Below are 23,173 nucleotides of genomic sequence, written 5' to 3' on the forward strand. Positions count from 1 at the left end.
ATAATTTTTTTTGTAATCAATCTTTTATAATTATATTCAGATAACTGTACAGTTATATATTATAACTAAATATTGTTTGTAAAATATTTTTCTATTAATAAAAATAATATTAAGCTGCACAACTGTTTTCAACTGATAATTCTAAGAAAAGTTTCTTATATCCTCATATTAGACTGATTTCTGAAGGATCACACGGATTTATGATGCTGAAAATTCAGTTTTAAACTGAATCTAAATTTCAGAATATGACTGTTTCTAATGCATTTGAATCAAATAAATGGAGAACTGTTGGGAATAAAAGATTTCTTTCAACAAAAACCTCAAACAAAAAATCTTACCAACCATAAACTTCAGAAAAGTAGCGTAAATTGTGTCTGTGTTAGACAAAAATGTCAGATATGTGATTTGATATGTGTTTTAATATACTTTTAATATTGTAAGCTAGTTCAGAAGCTGATCGAGAGCACACTGCAGATAAACAGAGATCCTGTTTACCCTAATGAAGAAAGTGAACTGTGTAGCAACTGTAAAAGCTTCAAATATTCCCCGAGGCAGAACTCTGATGTGTGGTTTTCAGAATCATTTATTGGGTGAAGAAGGACACTCAACCGTTCCTTCATGCTGAACAACATCCCCAGGTTACTCTGTATACAAGGAAAGAGAGATTTCACATAAAACCCATTTTTGGTCTATTATTTTCCCTCGCTCTTGCCATTTCACACCGTGGTCTTACATTAGGGGTTGAATCCTTGAAAAACCCAGAAAGCACAGTTGGTGCTCAGAAAAGGCCATTCATTTTGGACAAAAATATCATATTACATTCTGAACAAAATCAGGTCAGATTATAAACAAGTAAACATTTTGCCCTAATGCTGCCTTCAAATCCAAAATGAGGCTCATAATTATGATTCGGCCAGAATAACATGTACGCACAGCTTCCACCATGATTATTTAATTCCCAAACTCGGAGGCTCCCATTGCTTGTTACGACATTGTAGTTTAACATATAATGATTTCAACAGGACCTGAAGGCAGCATAACAGATCAAAATGCATTTACATACGAGACTTATGTTCCTCTAGGTACATTTATGACACAAAATAGCAGTAGATTGCATTTAAATGAAAGAAACTGAGTATTCAGAAGAGTACTCTCATTCCAGTGCATTTCGGTAGAGCGGTAGAGCTCTTGTAGCCCAAACACAAACATGTGTCGACAAGGGAAACACATTAATGCATTATTAGTGTCTATTGTGTAAGAACCCTGCACCACAGTGAATTTCACAGACTTTGATCTGGCCTTTGTGCACAACAAGTTAAAAGATGAAATGAAAACATCCATGTAACACAGCGAGACGGAGTGAGAGCGACAGGCCCAGCAGTGCATTTAGACGTGAAAACACAGAAACGATGCTGAGGACCACATTTACATAAAGTGTCCCATATATATATATATATATATATATATATATATATATATATATATATATATATATATATATATATATATTGCACTGCTCTACTTACAAATATATGTAAGTCGTCTAAATAGATGAAGCACAAATAAAATAGAGCGCACACAAATGAATCTCAGGAAAACATCTGCAGGTCTGTTCTTTAGGACCACTACCTTTTTGTTTTTGTTTTGTGACATTATTTTTTTGGTAATAAGCACATTTCCCATTAAAAAAAAAATTTTTTTTGGACTTCTCGGAGTTGATTCTCATTATTGTAATTACTGTAATACTGTAGTTTTCTAGAAAATTACAGTAAAATAATATTTACGTAAAAAAGCAATGAAGGCAGTACTACACATACTACCAGGACTACCATAAACACTTATAAACAATATATATATATATGGGAAATGTGCTTAATTTTAATTAAAATAATGTTATAATGCAAAAATGGGATTAAAAATAGGCTTAATTTTCTTATGCAAAATATATTTTCTCTTTTTTTTCCTTTTGATTTCAGAGGGAAATATGTCCTTGCCAGGTTTTCATGAGATTCACCCATTTGTAGCATCAAACTGTCAGATAAATCAAACTTCCTGACGTTGCGCAAGTGCAACTGCCAAGTGCAAACGCTCTCAACGTCATTCAGCATATCAGTTTCATCTCAACGAAATGTTTTTCTTCTTCTTCTTTTTTTTTTTTTTTTTTCAATGAAACATTTAAAGCTATAGCACACATTCCCGGTCGAGTTCTCACAGTTAATCTCATAACGCCATGATCTGTTCATAATAAAATCCTTCATAAACGTTTCAAAGACAGCACAATTAGGGATTCACAAACTGAATGAAATCAAACTAGCTTGAGGAGGTGAAGCACTGCAGCCAGACCTCCTCCTGGGAGCCTCAGAGCGCTGCAGGTCAGTCCTTGGCGGCGTTGCTACTTTAAGGTTTCGGGATGTCAGATCTGCTGGAGACGGCAGCTGGTGAGGGACGGCGACATTAAAGAAGATTTTTCAAATGCGAATGTTCCCTCCACTAATCTCTGGATCACATAAAGACACTTCTGTCTGAATGCCTCTCCATATGTGCAATGTCACAGTCGAACTCATCCATCAATTTTTAATAAAGCTTTTGTTGAAACTATGCAGTTGAATTTTTTTTCAGGGGTTTGAAGGGCATCTGCCTATACACAACATGACAAAAGCTCAAAGCGAAAATGGCAAAAAAAAATCCATCTTTTACTGCAGTTCTTAAAATACCCATGAGTTTGAAGTTTTTGAAGGACGCAACACAGAGAAAAGCATACATAATATCAACAAGAGTTGCTTCAGCCAGAGCCGCAAATACTCTTTTTTTGACCTTGAATGCGCAGACTGATTTATTTTCTTTTTTTTCTTTTCTAATTAATCTCAGTCATTTTAGTTATTGGTCAGGCTGACGGCGAAGTCTCAACAAGCACAAAGCAAAGTAGAGGACGAAATAATCCTTTATTTGAAAACATGTAAACGTGTGTTTCTTTTGAACCATCTTTGTAAGTTCCCAGAGCAGTACTGGGACGTGGGTTACCTCTACAGCGAGAATGCTTCCAAACTGACAGACGTGTCCTTAGGAATCAAAGAGACGGTCTTCACAAATCTCCAGGGCTGCTTTTGTGGCACCGCCAAATACCTCCACGTTGGCATCGACCCACGGCACCACGTTGCCGGGCATGTAGGCCGAGCAGTTGGCCATAGCGGAGATGTCTATAGGACGCAGGACTCTGTCCCACATGTTGAAGTGGCTCAACTCTCCTACAAAGGCTTGAGTGGCGTCAAATCGTCCACCTACGATGTCCTGTGGAAAAACAGCACACGTCACTAAACTAGGGATACAGTACAAACAGTAGTATTATGATTATTTAATTATGATTATGAATATTTTAGGTTTAGGTACAGTAGGTTCCCAGTTATTGCCATCACTATAATAAATACGGGTTACACTTTATTTTAATGTGTCCTTGTTGAAGTATAATTGCAGATTTAAGTACTGTTATTAAGAGAACATTCAGGCAGAAGACGTGGTGTTTTTGAGTGTACTGTCACAAGGGCTGCTTTTTAAATATGATCATAGTCCTATGTTGAACCCCTAGAAACCAAGATCCTCCTAATTAGACTCAGGAAAGGTTTATTAATCAACTAAGTGTTCAGGCAATGTACAAACTGTATTACCAGCTGATTTTGGAAATACTGTGCGTAGGTTTACACATTTCTAAAATCTTTGACTATCAGTGTTTTTAAAAACTCTGCAAACTGGGACTCTGCTCTGATCCAGACTCTAATGAGCCGCCTCGCTGTCTGCTACAGTATGTAACCGTCTAATGCGAACCGATGGAAGCTCACAGGGGACTACACTAAAATCCTCGGCATGGGAAATTCTGCTGAGACCTGAAGTTAGTTAATCTGTCTACATACTTTGTAGCTCGCTGGCTGAATAAAACACATTAGGTGTGATTCTAGAGACATCTGATATTCCTTTGATGCCAGCCAACCCAATATCAGCCAAATCCATGGGTTTAGCCTGCTGGGTAAGGAAGCTAAGTTTATATGACCCAGTTTGGCTTAAGAATTATAATTATAATTATGATAATCATTCATAATCAGTAACCCAGTGCGGCATGGGTGAGATCACGCATCCATTTTTGTTGGCAGTCAATAACAAATATACAAAATAAGTATAAGTATGTTTTCAAATGCGAGTTTTGAGTGTAGAGTAGCGCTTGTTGTTTGTCATTTCTCAGATCACAAATGCAGACATGGTTTTCTCTATGTGGTGCAAAACACAATGCAACGCTTTAAAAGACCCATAATAATGTCACCACTGGATGCAAGGAAAGCCTAGATTATAATGGGTTTTAATGTTTTTGTCTCGCTGCTCCCGGAAAGGGCATCACAGTATGGTGAGGTGTGTAACACGTAACACGCTTGAGGTATTCGGCCAATCACAACAAACTGGATTGCTGGCCAATCAGAGCACATTTTTCAGACGGATGAGCTTTGTAAAACAACGCTTTTCAGAAAGGCTTGTCAGAGGAGAAACAATAATGTACATTATGTGGAAAATAACATGTTTTTGAACCTTAAACCGCATAAACACATTTCGTTACACCAAATACACAAAATAAAGTTCTTTTTAGCAGCATCATATGACCCTTTTAAGTTTATTAGAATGTTCTTTGTTCTTCTCATTAAGAAAAGTGTTTTTTAGGTTCTTTGGGAATGGTTCTTCTATGGCATTAATATGAAGAAAAAAAACACCTTTTGGATCCTTTATTTTAAAGAGTATTTTAAATAGATATGTAGCTTACAACACAAGCGTATTCATTTTTAAAAGAGTTCCAATTTTACTGCACAACAGGAATGGCCCAGGGGTTTAAAAGAGAATTAATATTCAGCAGGATTACTGCTTTAACTGCACTGACACTATTAGATGAGTAAAAGTTTGAATGCAACTGACACTAACTTTGCAACATCGACACTTATTGAACTAAACTGAATCAACACTGAACTGAATAATGAGCTGAATAATGCTGATGACACTATTCTCTTTTATAGAGCAGCTTTCCAGCTGAAATTTAATTTATTTCATAATGAGGAATTACACAATAGTAACCCTGTTATATTTTCCTTCTTATTAATGTGTAACTTTTTTGACACAATGTGTATTGTATAAAGGGCTATATGAACAAATGTGACTTGATTTGACCCAGCTAACAGCTATTATTCTATCACTTCCTGCAATTTAGGTCACAGATTGTGCTTTTTTATGCCCTGTTAAGCAGCGTGAATGCACTCAATGATCAAAGTAGCTCAGTGTAGGTGACCGGCAGATTATGTGTCACATGTGGATTTTGTGTGCTTGCTATCTGTGTCACATGTAACATTTCTCTCAAGAAGTCCCTGAGCTCTCATTGCTGCTGAGAGGTGACGTCTTCTCATCATCGCGTGTGAAGACTTATTATTATCGTTGCATGTCTCTTTTACGCTCTCCCTCACCCTCATGCACTCACCTGTTCTTGGCCCAGGATAATGACTCCTCCAGGTTTAATTGGGTGCCAGGGGGCCAAGTTTTCCCCAGTCCCTAGTCTCTCTCCATCCTGATAGGCCTCCCAGAAGCCGTCTCTGGTTGTCCAGGTGATGCAGATGTGATGCCAGCGGCCGTCACTCACAGCGAGAGGAAGCTGAGCTACCTGTAACAGAAAGGACCAAACCGTAGGGGGTTATTACTGCGGAAACCGAGGGTAAAAAGTGCATATTTAAGAAGAAGTAACTGCTTTCACAGTAATCCTGCATTGTGTCCCTACAGACATAATCCTGAAATGCCTCACTCTGACTCACTTCCCATCAAAACTATAACTAGATTTGCTGAAGAAGAAGTGTGAGTGTGTTAGCCGTTGTTACACTGCTAAGGTGTTTGGAGCTGTTATGTGGTTGCTAAGGCTGTTCTGGGTGGGTGGCCTATCAAGGTGGAGTTCATCCTCGATCCCTAAATATGACTCAAGTTCTTCTTTACATGCAAGTCTATGAGTCTGATTGCTTAAAACTAAAATATCACACCTCTGCTCAACAAGCTGCTCAATTTGAGGTGACATTCATGTCCGTAACACAACAGGGTGTCACACATCAAATTTAACACTCAAGAGCGTGGGTTTGTTCAGACTGCTAAGCATAAGTGCAAGAAACGTATGGTTTTTCAGCTATTTTTACCTGGAGAATTACAGTAATTTCAATCGTAATCCATATGATTTGGAATTTTATTCAAAAATTAAAAATAATATTAATATTATTAAATAAAATGTTAGTCACTTGTATTTGTCATGCTGACCAACAGAAAGCTGCTTGGTTTGGAAATGACTTCTGTGTAAGCTGCACTTCAGACACAGACTACTGAAGACAGGCAAACGACTGCTTCTGACCAAAATATGCGTCCATAATCCATAATAAAGCTTCCTCTAATAAAAATGTTTAATAAAAAATCCCCTGTTGTCCTCTCACATCAAAATCCCTCAATATTTTAGTTTTTCATACTGTTTTAGATTGTTTTTGCTTGTACACAGTTTGATATGTGCATATTTCTCTCCTGATTCAGAGGAGATGTATTTTTCACTGGAGAAAGCAATATTATGGATTATGGACTCATATTTTGACCGGAAGCAATGGTTTGAAGTTAAAACGTCTCAATGATTGATTTGTATGGATTACTTGTGTATTATTGTGCTGTTTTTATAGCACCCATTCACTGTAGAGGAGCGGTTCTTAATTCTAGTTCTTGCAACCCCCTGCTCTGCACATTTTGTATGTCTCTTTTATCGCTTCATACATTTGTTCTATTTGAACGTAAGTGCCCTGTGAAGTGGACATCACAGGATAATTCTGCTGTGATTCCAGTTTGAAGTGAACTTATATGTTCCATTTAAAGTGCATTGAAGTGTGCCAGACATGAATTTAAATTGTATTTATTTACCAAGGTATGTGATGTCACACTTTGTGTGAAGATGTACAGCGCAAATCCGTGAATGAATGTTCCAAAGTGAGGTAAACTTCAACAGATTTCCACTGCTCAGAGAGTAGGGAGCAATGAACATTGTGTCAATGGGAACACATTTCATGCAAGGAGCTCACTTCTAACAAGCTGATTATCTGAATCAGTTGTGTTAACAAAGAGAGACATACAAAATGTGCAGAGCAGGGGGTCGCAAGGACTGGAATTGAGAACCGCTGCTGTAGAGGATCCACTGGTGAGCAACTGATGAAATGCTAAATTTCCACAAATTTATTCAATTTTCAGTAAATTTTCATTCTAGGTTGAACTATTCCTGAATACACTATGTTCCATTGACTTCTATTCATACAAATGGGTGAAATAGGAAACACAAGCTTATGCGAATTTTTCTGCGTTCCAAAGTCAGGGAACTCTGACCTTCAGGTTTATTTTACATCGCGTGACCTCTTAGGGTTTGGATTACAGCATTGCAGTAAAGTGGAGTAGATTGCATATTTTTATATTTTCAGTTGTGTTAGGTTTGACTGTTGCTCATATTATGACTGTTGCAATGTCTGTAAAAAACGTCTAGTGTGCAGCTAAAGGGAGGCTATGAAGTTTCTGGATGAATCAACATAACATAAACTACCCTCTATAAAGTTGTATCTTACGCCCCACATACTTTAACATAGTTTATATAGTTAATCTCCAAGCTAGACACACATTAAGTTTGACAGATACTGCACCTTGAGACTAGGCTTTTAATGCACTTAAGTTGAGAATTATGCAGAAAGTATGAAAACACAACATTCAGACAGACGTAACGAAGCACTGAGGTGTGATACATTCAGTGGAGTGGGAAGAAGCACTGAAGACACACTCGACAGGTAATCACATTCAGCATGGCAGCTTCTCTCTCGATTCTCATCACTTTCTTGTTCTTTCCAGGTTGACGTACACACTCACACACACACACACACACGAGCACACGCAGACACTGTACATGTATAATGCATGTTGTGCAGGGCTGCGGGGCAAGATGCCTCTCTCAATAAGGAAGATGCCAAACTGACACTTCCTGAGTGAGGTATCAGGGGAATTAGCAGGGCAGCAGAGTTCATTTTTATGAACTATTTTAATGCTGTCAAACGATTAATCGTGATTAATTACATCCAAAATAAAAGGTTTTCTTTACATAATATATGTGTACTGTTTATATTTATTATGGATATCTAAATACAAATATATGAAGTGTATATTTAGAAAATATTTACCTGTATTTACATGTATATATTTATATAATTTATATAACACATTTCTCTTAAATATATACAAGTACATGCAAGTGTGTGTATTTATATATACATAATAAATATACACAGTACACACACATATGTTACGTAAACAAAAACTTTTATTTCGGAAGAGATTAATCGCGATTAATCGTTTGACGGCACTTGCAATCTCTCGCTCTCTCAAGACCCTCACTCAACAAAAACTAGTGGTGCAATCTCCTCCATAATGATCCAGAGATACAGCATCTATGTTTACTGAGACATGCTAACCTCATTTGCGAATGAGATATTGGAAGCAAATTTTCCCCAAAGAAAAGCAGCTCAGTTTCATATTCTTGATTTAGAACCACAAAGGACATATTTAATTAATTTATGTGTGCTTTAATACTAAACTTTGAAATCACTGAGAGTCTTGTGCAACAACAGCCTCTGAAAGCTAATCAGCTAACTTTGTATATATTGTGTGTATCTCGCTGCAGCCAACATGCATGGTCAACATGAGATGTTTTTAAGAAATGGGTTTGTTGAAGTTTTCCGAAACAATCTAATTGCAAAAATCTGATTTCAAAGGTCCTTACGCATTTAAAAATCTTAGGTACATATTTTGCAAAATTTATCTTTATATGGTATTTCACATATTTTTGATGGATGGATCAACTGTGTCCTAGTAGAGTATCCAGTTATATATATATAGTATCCAGTTATATATATATATATATATATATATATATATATATATATATATATATATATATATATATATATATATATATATATATAAATTTATATTACAGTTACGTAAAAGATGGTTACTTATGGGTGTCAGTGCAAAAAGCACTACAGTGTTCTGAGCGGTTGTTTACTGGCCTAAGTATATTTTTTTTCAACATTTATCCGATTAGTGAGTGCACAGGTTTATTTAAATATACAGTGTTTATTTCCTTTTTTATGTTTTAGCAATGTTTTAGCAATTTCTTTGTTTTTGAAAATGCCATAAAAAGATTACAGAATCAAGAAGTCTTCAAATATAAACAAAATAAATTTCTAGAAAATTCATTTTTACATTTTTTTTTATTTCAAAATATTTTAGTAAGGATAATGTAAAGTCACCTCATGCACACACAGACACGACATATTTAGTGACATTGCAGCCAGTTCGTTATCAAAATAAAATACAGTTAAAGGTGCTGTATGTAAGATTTGGACTCTAAAGCATAAAAATACCATTATATGTTTGCAGATATTTAAAAAACATGCTAAGTTAACATACTTGTATATTTGAAAAACAGTGCTACAGTCAGTTATTCTCCTTTGAAAATGTATGTTCTGGGCTAGAATTTCGGTCTCTGTTTTGGTTTGTAAAAACCCGCCCACTGCTAGTTTACCCAATTGTATTTCAGCAGGCCAGGTTGCCAGTTGGCAGAAAACACAGTGTATTTATTTCATTCATCATCAAGTGCACTCATTAATGTTTGTGTCATAAATCTGGCAACCTAAGGGGCCGAAAAAAACAAGAAAAAAAAACACACTTCAATGTTTTTATTTGTTTGGACTGCAATACCTATTTCAACCACTCGATGTCAATCCTACATACAGCACCTTTAAAGAAACAAACACATTTTCACTGCTCCATACAATCTGTGACCAACACCTCAATGGGCTCATTTATCCGGTGTGAAAGATGATGTCGATGAAAGTGAGGTACAAAGTCTATTACATAATAGACTAAATAATATTTAAGCATCCAGATATCCTGCGAATTTGGAAAAATTTGGATTCGTACCAATCGAGGTATGCATCAGTTTCACCTTGAATTAATTTGTTTTTGGATTGACATATAGCCTTGATTTTAGAGGATTTGTTGTGGAGAGAAGGAAACTAATAATCAGCGGTGCACATAATTTTTTCAGCCTGGTTCTCATAAGAGAACCTGGAGATTTGGTTTGGTCTTCACACTGCATATAGCGTGACCCATTAAATATAACTATAGAAAATGAATTAATAATAGTTATAATATTATTGCACTTTATTTATTTAGTTTTATATAATAATAATAAATAAACTAAATAATAGTGTGTGATAATATTATTAAAAATAAAAGGCAGTCCTAGTATTAAATACAAATACATTTATTTTATAGTAAACTTAAAAATAAAATGCTAATATTTACTACTACTTTATTTGTTTGCATCTTTAAGAAGAATCGTTTATGTATTCCCCAATGTTAAGTCGTTTTGGATAAAAGCATCTAAAAATAAATAAATAAAAGCATTTTCATCATATTCAAACTTTAAATCAGCAGGCTTTTATTTTGGCGGGTTGCCAGCAAGTAAGTATATGCGCTTCCTGGATTTAGCACTGCTGATTAAAGAGCGTCAGTGGATGAATGTCACGGTTTTGCATTGTGCTTTGAAAATTGCATGGCATAGCCTAGGTTTATGCTTTCGGGTTGAAAATAAAACGTATATAGTACAGTTTGTGATGTAAAATGGTAATTGTGTATTAACAGCTGTCAACCATGTTGGTAAGCAAATGCGCTGTCAGAACATATTTATATAACGCTTTTTTATTTTTGGTCTCGCATGCGGACCTGTGGACCTGCAGACCACTTATGTGCACCCCTGCTAATGACTGTGTTTATCATAAATAGCCTATATATATATATATATATATATATATATATATATATATATATATATATATTAGGGGTGTAACGGTTCACAAAATTCACGGGGTTCGATACGATTCACTGGTGTCACGGTTCGGTTCAGTACGGTTCGGTTCAGTACGGTTCGGTATGTTTTAGATACAGCAAAAAGAAAAAATTGGCAGATAAATTTCCTTTATTTTTAAACATTTTTTTATTTATTAAAACTAACAAAGTATGTTTTTTTTTTACATTAAACAATGATGGAGCTATTCTTTACCCATCTTCTGTGGTGTTTTCTTAGCAGCATACTGTATAAAACAAAAACGAAAACGTTATATTGTTGTAGTAGTTATGAACAAATACAAAGATGTAACTTTTATGGAACTCTATAACTCTTTATATTGAGTGTGTTTTTACTCAATTGGTTCTCTATAGGGCTTATTATGTTTTTTGGAACAAAGCAGGAATTACGGTCTGGCTGGAATGGGCTCGTGAAGGAATATTGTAACGGGGCTCAATTACATTAAGCATGTTCTTAAAACCTGCGTTTTCCACTACAGAGTAAGGCCTGTTAATTGTATCATACTGCTCAGGAAATTCCGACACAGTTCAGTACTAGTCCATTTTGATTTTCATGCTTGTTTGGATGCCCCGATCGATTGGTAAAGTGCACCCAAACACCAGACCTGTTGGTTATTGGAGGATCTTCTATTTCTGGTCTGTTAAACGCATTGGCCATTTTGCAACGAGCCTTCAGCGCATACTGAGTGAGCGAGCGCCTGACTGAGTAGCCTAACATAAACAATAACTATAAGTTGGTGTTTTTTTCTTCTTCGGGGGTGTCAGGGGCATTGCCTGTTACGTCGTTTGGGTTATTGGGCTACCTTGTTGAACGCATATCATTATATTTCCATTTTTTATTTTTTTTTTCAAATATAATTAATTAGTCCAACGAACTGTTCGGTACATAATGCGTACCGCATACCGAACCGAAAGCCTCGTACCCAATGGTTCAATACGAATACGGTATTATTACACCCCTAATATATATCCGCGTTCAGCATAAATCCCGCCCTGCAGCTGATTCTCACTACAACTAGAAAAAAAAAATGATTGTAATTCAAACGCAGCTCCCGTCGGCATTTAAACAGACCATTGCTCTTAATTCTGATCGGTCCAACGAAATAACGAAATCTGAGCAGGTCTAAAAACTGAAACTGTTGATGCTGCACTTTACACTTTAGAAAAGTTATATATTTTTTTTAAATATGAGCAGGCCTACAAGCTGGGATTGGTAATGCTGCACTGTAATCATAGTTATTTATTTATATTTTTCATTATATTTTATTATATGATATTGGTTTGAGACAGAGTATTTTATTTAGTGGAGAACTTTGCAGCAGTATTTTATTTCTTTTTTTTTATTTTATATATATTTTATTAAAAAGTATTTTAAAAAAAAGTGTAAACAAATTGTTAAAAAAGAGTTTATAGCAATAAACAACCTGCAGTTTAATGTTTGCATTTCTTTCCCTTACTGTACCGAAAATGAACCGAACCGTGACTTTAAAACCGAGGTACGTAACGAACCGTGATTTTTGCGTACCGTTACACCCCTAATATATATATATATTAGTGCTGTCAAAATTAGCGCGTTAACGCATTCGATTAATTTGAAATATTTAACGCGTTAAAAAAAATAACGCAATCAACGCGGTTGCAGTTTTTTTTATTTCCAGTTGTGGCCTATGTGTGTTCAACGTGCAAAGAAATATGGATAAGACCAAGGAAGGGCTTTTAGACGGAAAGTTTCAGTATAAAACTCTGCCGGATTACTCTTCAGTCTGCCACAAGAAACATTACTCTTCATTTAGTCTGCCACAAGAAACAGCAACATTAAAATCATGAACTCAAATGTCATTGTTTAAAAAAAAAAAAAACAATAACTGTAAGAGTGCCCAAATCAGACCTTTCTGTAACGCTAACGTTAATAAGCTTAAACGAAAATAACGAAATAATTGTGTAGCGGAGTATTTTTTGTACACAGTGCCGCGAACTGTCAATCACTCCTGTACGCGTGCATCACTGTCCTCCTCGCAGCTGCAGCAACTTGCGCTCTCTCTCTTCATCAAGCTTTAAAACAAAAAGGGGACAAAAAGATCATATTGTCTTTGTGCATAGGCTATAGATTAATTAGATAAATGAATATTTAAATTTGTGCCTTGCCGTCTACGGTATTTTTTTAGAACTTAGAAAAAAGATGCTGCAGCCAATGAGCAGCCAGCGGGGGCTGGCTGCAGGACGACTCAACCTCCGCAGACAGTTTTTAATGTTTATCAGACAATAAATACTCAAGATTTTGCTTTAGTATAACTCACAACGAGTTTCACACACCTTCTCCGGCCACGTTGAGTTGTTGACACTTAACAGTGGGAAAAGCGACACATGCACTATTCACTTGTATAACTTAAGGGTGAATGGGTAATGTAGTTTCTGCTCTGGGTGGGATGAATTAGGAAGCTTGCATTGTGAAGGGCACTCTGAAAATCGGCAGTGCAGGTAAAAGATTAAAACCTCTATTAAAACAGATGTCCAAATGAGCGTACTGGTACGCTACAAGCACGTTCTGGGCGCACGGAGAGGTGGTTTTGTTTTTTATTGGCATTGATTGTTTTGAAATTCAAATGGTACTTACATGCCTGTGTTTTTATTTCTGTAATAAATATGGCTTTCAAGCCAACAGTTAATTTGGAGGATATTGATGGTTTATTGCAGGTATGTTGTTTACATGAGAAAATCTGTATTACAAGTTAAACAAAAATTCCAATAAACAATCATTAAATAGTTTCTTTGTCTTGAGTTTACATTAATTATTTACATTTTACATTTACATATCCAAAAAGTTTCAGTCTTTTAATTGCGATTAATCGTGATTAATTTTAAAAAATTGTGCGATTAATTAGTTAATTTTTTTTAATGGATTGACAGCACTAATATATATATATATATATATATATATATATATATATATATATATATATATATATATATATATTCACGAGTAGTAGTAATGCGCGGGTTGTCCCATAACCTCATAACCTCATAAATTTTGATTCTTTCAAGAGATTCGTTGATTTTTTCAGTTCATTCACCAAAATGATTAATACGATTCGTTCACTGATTATTCAGTGACCATTTCTTCATATCACACAAATATTCCACAGCAGGAGGTGAAAAAGAGTGTCTTGTATTATGTCTTAAGTCAACGAACGTATTAACTTGTGACAAAAACTGATTTGGCTTTATTAAAGTGTGTATAATCGCAATAAATAAATTGCCTAAATAGGCTAAGTTGTTTTTCCGATGAAAATATCATAAGGTTTTCTTGCATAATTAAATATTTTAATTGTTTGGTCAGACAGTTCATACATAATATATTCACATTAATAAATCGGGGTTTAAACGTGGAGTTATGTTCTGTATGCTAAATATGAAAACAAGCGTATGTGCACAGAAGGCTACCTATAACTGCGCTTTGTATCTGCCGATTGCTGATCGAGATTTACATGTTTGGCCGACTGACACCGTATGCTCTCATTCATTTCGTTCTCAAACAAGATGTATCAGTTCATTCAACTCGTTCACCTACGAGAAGATCGTATTCGTTCACTACATTCAACAAATCACATGCTCCTTCACATCTTTCTTGAGTAACTCTTTGACATGAAACAAGCTGCGCATGCGCTGCTAATAACGCCGTGCTCGCGTGCTGCTGTGGAGGGAGGAACTCCAGTGAATGAGAAATATGAGTCAGTGGATTCGGTGAACGAGAATGATTCATTCACCTAAAATATTTGTTCACATATGAACCATCACTAGTGTAATTCCCTATAGGCTATATTAAATATTTGGAATATATATTTTCATATTTTACTAGGTTCTTTGATAAGGTTACAATATGAAGGTAAGTAGCAACATAACTTCCGTGATGTCCCCATTGCGCGGAGCGGGGCGGGTCGGGGCGGGTCAAGAAATGTTACTATGTTTGCTGGGCGGGCTGGGGCTTTTTACATGTTTAGTAGCCTATAATTTGAGCAAAAATTAAAAGGCTGATACCAGATCTCTTCCTGTTTTTCTTTTTGTGTAGAAACCGCTGTACTTTATTATTATTATTATCATTAGCCGTTTTTCCACTGTTGGGCCAGTGCGAGCCAGGGCTTAAAACTGCCTAAAAAACCCCATCATTTCAGCAACAAAGAGAAGTTATCTGGAAACTAAGAAATAAGTCACTGGAGCATGCGTGATCACAAAACAAACATGATAAAAGCAGCCATTTGTTTGCATGCTTTGTTAAATATTTAAATCCAAAAGTATCAATGTTTTACTATAGAATAAGTGATACTTTGATCATGATGAATTAATTTATCATAACTGAAAATGTCACACAGAAAAGCGTTATCCTGCTTATTCAGTCGAGTCTATTTCTGTTTATTTGAAGTCACAATAGCCTATATACATCACATTTATTTATGTTTTTATAAAAAGCTCCCAAACAAAAACAATTATTATATTTGTATGACATAGGCTACGCAGATCTAAACTCTCGAGATGAGACTTATGACAGATAAAATAAGTTACTAAATAAATACACGATTGTGATAGAGAATAAGAAGCTGACGTCTGATTTCTTCAAGTGGTCATATTTACCATGTTTACTATGGTAATGTTATTACTAAATTATTTTACATTGCTTAAAATATTTCTGCCTTGTTTAGTGATTATAATCCACATCGGATCAAGTTATTTCAAACACTCGCTGCCAACTGAAAGTAAATTTTGAGCTCAACTTATTTTAAAAAGTATTTAATTCTGGTGTTATAGCTTAACTTTCTGTAATTATCTGCAGCGCTGAGCTCTCCAGACGAGGAGAAACTCTGCTTTTGTTCATAACCACTTCTCTAACCCTGGCTGGCCTGCTTTGGCCCAAGGTTTTCGTTGGGCCAAAAAACCCTGGCCGTTGGCCCCAAGGAAGCACCGACAAGGCACGATCAAGCCCTGGAAGTGACAGTGGAAACGCGACTGGTCCTGGCACGCAGTGGAAATGTGGCTAATAGGCTATTGTTGTTGTTATTATTATCATCATCATCATCATTATTATTATTATTATTATTATTATTATTATTATTTTTATTATTATTATCATTATTATCATTATTATTATAGGCAAAGCAGAAGCTGAAAAAAAAACGGTTATTAACTGGTATTTTATCTAGGCAAACTGGTTGCAGAACAATAATAATGCAGAGAATTGCAGGAACAGAAAAGTTAAAATACCGATCAGTTTTTTTTTCATTTTTTTTTTTTTTTTCATTTTCAAGCCTAGTGTAAAATGATGTAAAATTAAATATAAAAGTATTATTTAAAATTAGATAGTAATCAAATTTTAACATTTGTTATGATTGTGTTATTAACATCTTTGATTAAAATTTTCATTCATTTAGTCCTTGTAATGAGCAATTTTCGAATTTGAAATATGTCTCTGAAATATGCATGGTAAAACTTTTTTGAAATTTTTGTTGCATGAATGAAAAATAATGTATTGTGTGTGTGTGTGTGAGTGTGTGTGTGTGCGTGAGAGAGAGAGAGAGAGAGAGAGAGAGAGAGAGAGAGAGAGAGCATAGTAGTTATCCTGAGCTGTGACAAATTAATTTCTTTAAGTACAAATATTCAGTTTAGCCTCAGTTAACATAAATTCAAGAAAACTACACAACAATTATCCACTTGATACAATGCTGTTTAAAGTAGTATTAGATGAAATTTAACATCTCACACCACATGGCAGTTTAATTAATTAGTATTTGATCTTCAAGCCCCTTCGTGTAATTTGTATTAAAATAAAAATCAGGCTCTGAAAACCTTTTATTTAACAAACCTTTGGGGACCATTTAAAATGAACTAGCATATTTTTCTATGAATCATATTTAGACGAGTGCTATTTTTAAGACAAAAGCACTTACGATATAATGCCAGGCTTGTATTAATTGTCAACAAAACAATTATTCATTTAACGAGACTGTTATTCAGTACTAGGGGGAAATCTGATAATTATTCCAAAGAAACACAATGAATAAAAACACAAATAGCTTTGCTGTATCTCATAAAGTCTCACTCACTTTATCATTGACGAGCAGCTCCATGGGGCTGTTTCCCCACTCTATCAGCACAATCTCATTGGCTTGTCCCGGGACGCCGTAAGAGAACGGGGTTCCGATTCCAGGACTGGCACTGGACTTGAGCCACATACACACAGTGAAGGCGTACATCTCTGGCAAGCTCTTTTTGATGCGGCCGTACAGGTAGTTGGTGCGCAGAGGCAGAGATACCTTAAAGTCCTCTGGAGATTTGAATGCACTGTTACCTGCGAAGAGAATCAAGGGAGAGGTTTGCATTCTGAATACAACAGCACAAATTTGTCCATCCAGTGCTAACAGATGGGGGCTGCATAAATCCCATATCCAAAAGACCAAAAGGAGCGGTAAAGCCAATCAAATGACTGTAAATAGCCAGTTCATTTACATGCAGATATTCTCACACAAAACTAAATCTGCCACAGGCAACACATTCTGCCATAGTGGTAGCTTTGTTTCATCTTTAAACATAAAATTGGCCCAATGCATTGAAGTTTATGCAGTGAAGCATTAGCTAAAGGTTTCCCCTGACGCTGTGTTGAGCGCTGGTCAAGTGTTTACAGTTCCACAGTGACCTTTCAAAGAGCAGCCAATGATTTACAAGCAATCTGCATGATGGATTCCATGCTGCCTTTGCCATGAAGGCTCCCCATGTCTTTGCACCTAAATTGAGATTTACCCATGTTTTTTTAGTTTATACTATATAACCATTCAAAATGTTGGGATCAGTAAGATTCAAATAATAATAATAATAACAACAATAATAATACCTTGATTCATTAAGGAAGCATTAACTTAAGTTAAAGTGACAGTTACAAATTGACTTTATAGCAAAAACTTACGTGTGGGAACTTTTTCGTAAAATATGAGAAATACGTAGCGCCATGTATGTTTCGTGACATATTTGATGTGAAATGTCCACTGAGTGATGCTAAAAGAGTGTTCGTTTTTTTTCTCTGGAACAGATGAATGTATATATGGTGTGTTTTATGTGACGTCGCTTTTGTATGCGTCACTGCAGTTCTGAGTGTAATATGCATTGAGAGGTGCTATAAGAGTAATGCTCTGTGACATTTTAACCCTTTGACCGGTACGGTCCCACGTGTGCCATTTTTATTTCTGTGCCCTTGGGAGTACGGTCCCACATATGGGATTTAGACTACCCGGGCTCATTGCATAAACGTACCTGAGTGCACATTTTAGCAAGACACAAAATATGTACCAATAAGTATGTATCACTGCAGTTTCCAAAAGAAATGAACACTAGAGGCAGTAAAACTCTGACACCTTTTATTCCTTTTCAGACAAATTTACAGAGTTTCAATTAATAAAGCGTATTTTTCGCAGAATTACTTGAAGAATATCATGTAGCGACTTCAAAACAATGTTAATATGCTGGGAGATTTGAAAACTAATGCTTCTGAACATTGATATCGCACATATCCAGCTTTATATCTATGGGTTTTCAGAGGCGGTAGGTTTGTTCGGTAGCTCACGGAGTTCGGAGATGGACTTCAGAGGCGAGGAGCTCCAGTTCGAATCCCATGTAACCACAGTTTGACAAAGCCGTTCAAATCTGCATATAAGTTAGTTGAAACGATATAAACAAATGCGTTTTTATATCAGTTTTGCATTTGTTAACACTATCGGGTAGGTTTAGGGTTGGGTTTGGTGTAGGGCATACATTTTAGCGACGGTCCCCGGATATTTGAATTCTGAACTGCCGCAATACGTACCAGAAGCAACATAATAAAAACACAGCAATACGTAACTAGATTAACGTAATCAAAAGTGCCAGGGGTCATGTATGAAACCTGTGTTTTAGCGCCAATCAGTGGACATTTCTCTTTTAAACTGTTGCGAAACGTGAAGTGAGGTACATAAAAATGGTCTTGCAGAAACGTACCCAGGGATACGTATTTTTATGAGACTGGGCTGGATTTAGAAGGTTCAGTGACGTCTAAAATTGTAAAATTTTGTTACAATGATTTCTGAAGAATCATGTGACATTGAAGACTAGAGTAATGACGCTGAAAATTCAGCTTAATTTTTAATTTTATTCACACGAATAAAAACAGAAAACAGTTTATTTTAAAATGAAATAACATTTCACATTATTACTATATTTTTAATCAAGTAAATGCATCCTTGGTGAGAACAAAGACATCTTTCAAGACCGTTAAAGCCTCTTTCTGACTTCAAAGTGTTGAGCGATATTTATTTAATTAATGATTTATTGTTTGTTTTATTGTTTTGTTTTCTGCAATACCTTCTCATCCTTTATTTGCTGTCATGCGATGTTTGTTTAGTTTGCTTTCCCCCTCAAGGACTGCTTTTGTTCTGTGATATATCAAAACAATCAGAAGCACTTTTTTCTCATCTAAGCTCAAAAAAAAAAAAAAAATTTGCTGTGAATGTGTGTATATTTCATGTTTGCTTTCTTTACCAGCTCGTTGCCCTTCGGTGGCGCTTTCTGCGATGGTTTCACGTGGAGTTCAAAGTGTATGATGCTTACATTGAGTGAGAAAGGGCTTTGACTAGTCTACCTATCCCATACTGGGGACAGCAGGTAAAAAGAGATGTTTTGAACTGGTAGGGCACCACATCAGTGAGAGAAAATGATGGATTCTATTTCATTTGACATGACTGACTGAATAATTCATGTCTGATAGCAACCCTACTTTTCTCCAGCTCGGTGATCCTCTCCAGTAGTGAGTTGAGCGTGTTCTCGGTGCGCTGTCGGTGAGCGGTCGTCTCGTTGTACAGCTGGCTCTTTTCCTCCTCCAGTTCGGCCACTCTGGTCAGCAGCTGGCTCTCCAGGTCAGTCAGACGGCGCTTCAGCAGGTCTCTCAGCTCATTGGGAAACATCCCACCTGTTGTGTTGGCACGCAGCTGCTGCTGCAGGACAAAAAGACACCAAATATTAATCTGCCTCCTGCTGTTATAGCCAGAAATTGTTCATAATTAACTGCTGGGGATTTGTGATATGCTGAATTAATGTTGAATGCTTTAAGGGGGTCCCACTTTATATTAAGTGTCTTCAACTACTATGTACTTCCATCAAATTATATTTAATATTAAATTATGTTTAGATGTATGTAAAAATGTAAGATCACCGAATCAACCTAATTATATAAATGTATACCAAACAAACTATTTATTATGGGTTGAATCAATTAGAAACATCTCTTTATGTTAAAAATGGAAGGTTACCACCTTTTCATTGTAGATACAATGTACGTATTGTATTCAGTGGTGTACTACAAAACACTTTCGACTATTGAAGTGTAAAGAATGTAATGTTAGGGACAGGTTTATTAGTATGGGTAGGTTTAAGGTTGGGTTAAGAACAAGAGTCAACAGTGATATTATAGGATACACTTTATTTGAAGATTTCCTTTTTAAAGTGTATTTATACATATTAATACTGAATAATATTTATTAATACATGTACTTACTATATGATTAGGATTAGGGGTTTGGCTTACTTGCAGGTAATTATGCATAATTAATTGTTGTTATAATAGTAAGTACATGTAAAATGTGTAATGAGGACAATGAAGTGTTACCAAATTATACTGTAGTTGTAATTACAGTAATTGGTTACAGATGCAATTACAAGAAGGCATTTTTAAATATAAGCACACTGTAAAAAAACACAATAATTTAGCTTAAGACACCATTTGGGTCCATTTGTTTTTAATCAAAATGGTTGTTATTCAGTTTGTAATTTTATTAAATTGGTTTGTTACTAACTAATTTAACCCAACCAGAGTGAATTTTTTTTATTAATTTTTATCCAGTGATCCTTGTATGAATTCATTTTTTCCATATTAGTGATATTCCATATCCACTTGGCTATTAACGAGAAGTGATATGTCAGTTGAGTAATACACCAAAATCTTCCAACAGCCATGTCAACTGGTGCATTTTAGTTTCAGCAGTTCTGTGAATGTATCATTTGCTCTTTTTGTATTTCCTATGCAGCTATGCCGTATCTGCACCGAGTCTCTGAAAAACGCAGTGGTCACTGATTGCAATTTCACCTAAAACAGCTTGGCTCCAAAATGGGGTTTGTGCATCAGTGCCACAGAAGACCCATTTGGGTTCCCCAAAGAACATTTCAGTTTACATTTCTTAAAATAGCCGCTTTTTGAAGGACATTTTAAGAACTAACTTTATAATTTTCACTATAAATAACTTTTAGTGGAACCATCAAATCTTAATTTTTATTTTTTTTAAAGTGACGATTAAAGGTCTTTGCACTGCCAGTATATATTTAAAATAACGGCTTAATCTGTATCTGCTCACTACTTCTCATCTTCAAACAGAAAAAGTCCCCCCCTCTACGTGACATGGCTCTTATGACCTTGTTTTGACAGGCGCAAATCAAGCATCACTAATAAGCAAGACCAATTTTCACAGATCATTAGAGCTCTATTTTCCTTTAAAGCATTACAAATGGCTCTTAAGTGCCCGTGATCACTCATCAGCATAAACTCTCACCTCCAGGTTCTCCAGACGGTCTTTGAGGCTCTGCATGGTCTTGCCCAGCTGCTCCACGGTCTCGGTGGGGTCACGCGGCAGATCGCCCATCGTGTTTTTACTATAATCCTTCCTGCGCGCGTTGCCCCGCGACCTGGCGTCCGCCTCGCAGCGCGCGAGTTTGGAGTTGAGCTCTTTGATGGTGCCCTGCTGACTGACGATAGTTTCCTTCTGCTGCAGGATGGTCTCTCGAAGCTGAATGATAGTATTCCGCAGTTCTTCCTCCTGGGGACTTGTGCTTTGGACCCGGTTGGTCGTTTCCACCGGGCAACTGAGGTCGGTGCCCGCTGGCACGGCGGTGCACACGAAGCGGTTTCCCTTCGCGCCGCTCGCGCCAGCCGCTTTTCCGCTCCCCGATGCATATGAAAGCAGCAGTGCCACAAAAAGAGCTCTCATGACGACCGTGTGTCTCTTAAAAACTTGAGTAAATTTCGGTTAGTTAGACTAAAAAGACAATAAAATATTCCACAGTAAAATCAGATCTTCAGAAAAACATTTGAGTGTGTTATTTAAATAAAACGAATATAGCTCCACCACGTTGCGCTAATAAAAATCACTCAAAACAAGCACAAGAGCGAGAAAACACAGAATAGCTGTAGTTAGCAAGGAAATCCAAAGATTTTTCTTGTACAAACCGAGAGCTACTCTCTTCGCACAGTCAGTGAATGTGTTAAACAAACTGTTGGAGTCCTTCTCACAGACGCGTCAAACGCATTTAACTCCACCACTTTAACAAAATCACTCACAAACAAGTAGCTGTCCAAGCGAAGAGCGGTTTCCAGAGCGGTTTCTGGCGTTAAATGCCGAATGTCAGCGCTTTAATGTCTCTTAACACAATCGGTGGTGCTGAACGGACAGCGGCGCTGGACCGGATTAATATAGAGACTCAGGCGCGCGCACTTTGGCTCCGCTGGAGAAGCGCGCGGATTGACTGAGCTGCATCTACGTCACTTACTCACGCTTGATGCGAGTCACGCTTGTAAATCATATTGCCGTGGCTTTTTTTCTGGCCTCCCGTGAATGTCGCGTTGTACAAACAGTGAGCCAAGCAGATGCAGAGTGCTCCTTAATAATATGCAATTTCAGCCAATAACTGCTTCCTGGCCAATTTAACCTTCGTGTTCTGGAGAGATAACGTTCTTCAGCTTATGTCTGGGTCCAAACATGATTCATATGTCAAGTTAAACCACATTGACAGCAGTTGGTCAAACTAAAATAGCTCAATTTAACCACTACCTTACTATCAATAAGCAGCAACTTAAAAGTTTATTGAGGTAAAAGTCACGGTTAATGTTTTGTCAATAGTGTGAATTGGACATTAAAAGAAAGTGTGACCTATTTAGAAATCCCATCCTGGACATGTCTGGGGAAAAGAAGGATGTATGGGCAACCTAACATATTGTGCATTTGGACGCACATTTTGCTTTATACAGAAACTATGGCTGGCACTGTAAATAATGAAATAATCACAATTTATATTGTGTATATATATATATATATTAGTGCTGTCAAAATTAGCGCGT

General features: G+C 36.3%; 1 protein-coding gene across 2 annotated transcripts; it reads right to left on the bottom strand.

Annotated features, from left to right (window-relative positions):
- Positions 1–1,876: 1,876 nt before the first annotated feature.
- On the bottom strand, positions 1,877–22,790 carry nptx2a (neuronal pentraxin 2a). 2 transcript variants are annotated; one of them, XM_026207471.1, is made up of 5 exons: positions 21,612–22,790; positions 19,787–20,000; positions 17,091–17,335; positions 5,501–5,680; positions 1,877–3,288 (listed from the first exon to the last, which is right to left on the bottom strand). In XM_026207471.1, the coding sequence occupies exons 1-5, from the start codon at positions 22,044–22,046 to the stop codon at positions 3,061–3,063; spliced, it is 1,302 nt and encodes a 433-aa protein (XP_026063256.1). In that variant the 5' UTR covers positions 22,047–22,790; the 3' UTR covers positions 1,877–3,060. The 2 variants fall into 2 exon arrangements, with proteins under 2 accessions (XP_026063256.1, XP_026063254.1); XM_026207469.1 differs by having other exon boundaries at positions 19,787–20,003.
- Positions 22,791–23,173: the final 383 nt, after the last annotated feature.

Source organism: Carassius auratus, chromosome 28 (assembly GCF_003368295.1).
Source record: "Carassius auratus strain Wakin chromosome 28, ASM336829v1, whole genome shotgun sequence".
Lineage (NCBI taxonomy): Eukaryota > Metazoa > Chordata > Actinopteri > Cypriniformes > Cyprinidae > Carassius > Carassius auratus.

Bases quoted from the DNA above. Each gene is read 5' to 3' on its own strand.
- nptx2a (XM_026207469.1), bottom strand. From the start codon at position 22,046: ATGAGAGCTCTTTTTGTGGCACTGCTGCTTTCATATGCATCGGGGAGC. The intron at 20,004-21,611 runs GTGAGAGTTTAT...TTTGTCCTGCAG, and splicing joins ACCGTCTGGAGAACCTGGAG to CAGCAGCTGCGTGCCAACAC. The intron at 17,336-19,786 runs GTAGGGTTGCTA...TTCTCTTCGCAG, and splicing joins GATCACCGAGCTGGAGAAAA to GTAACAGTGCATTCAAATCT.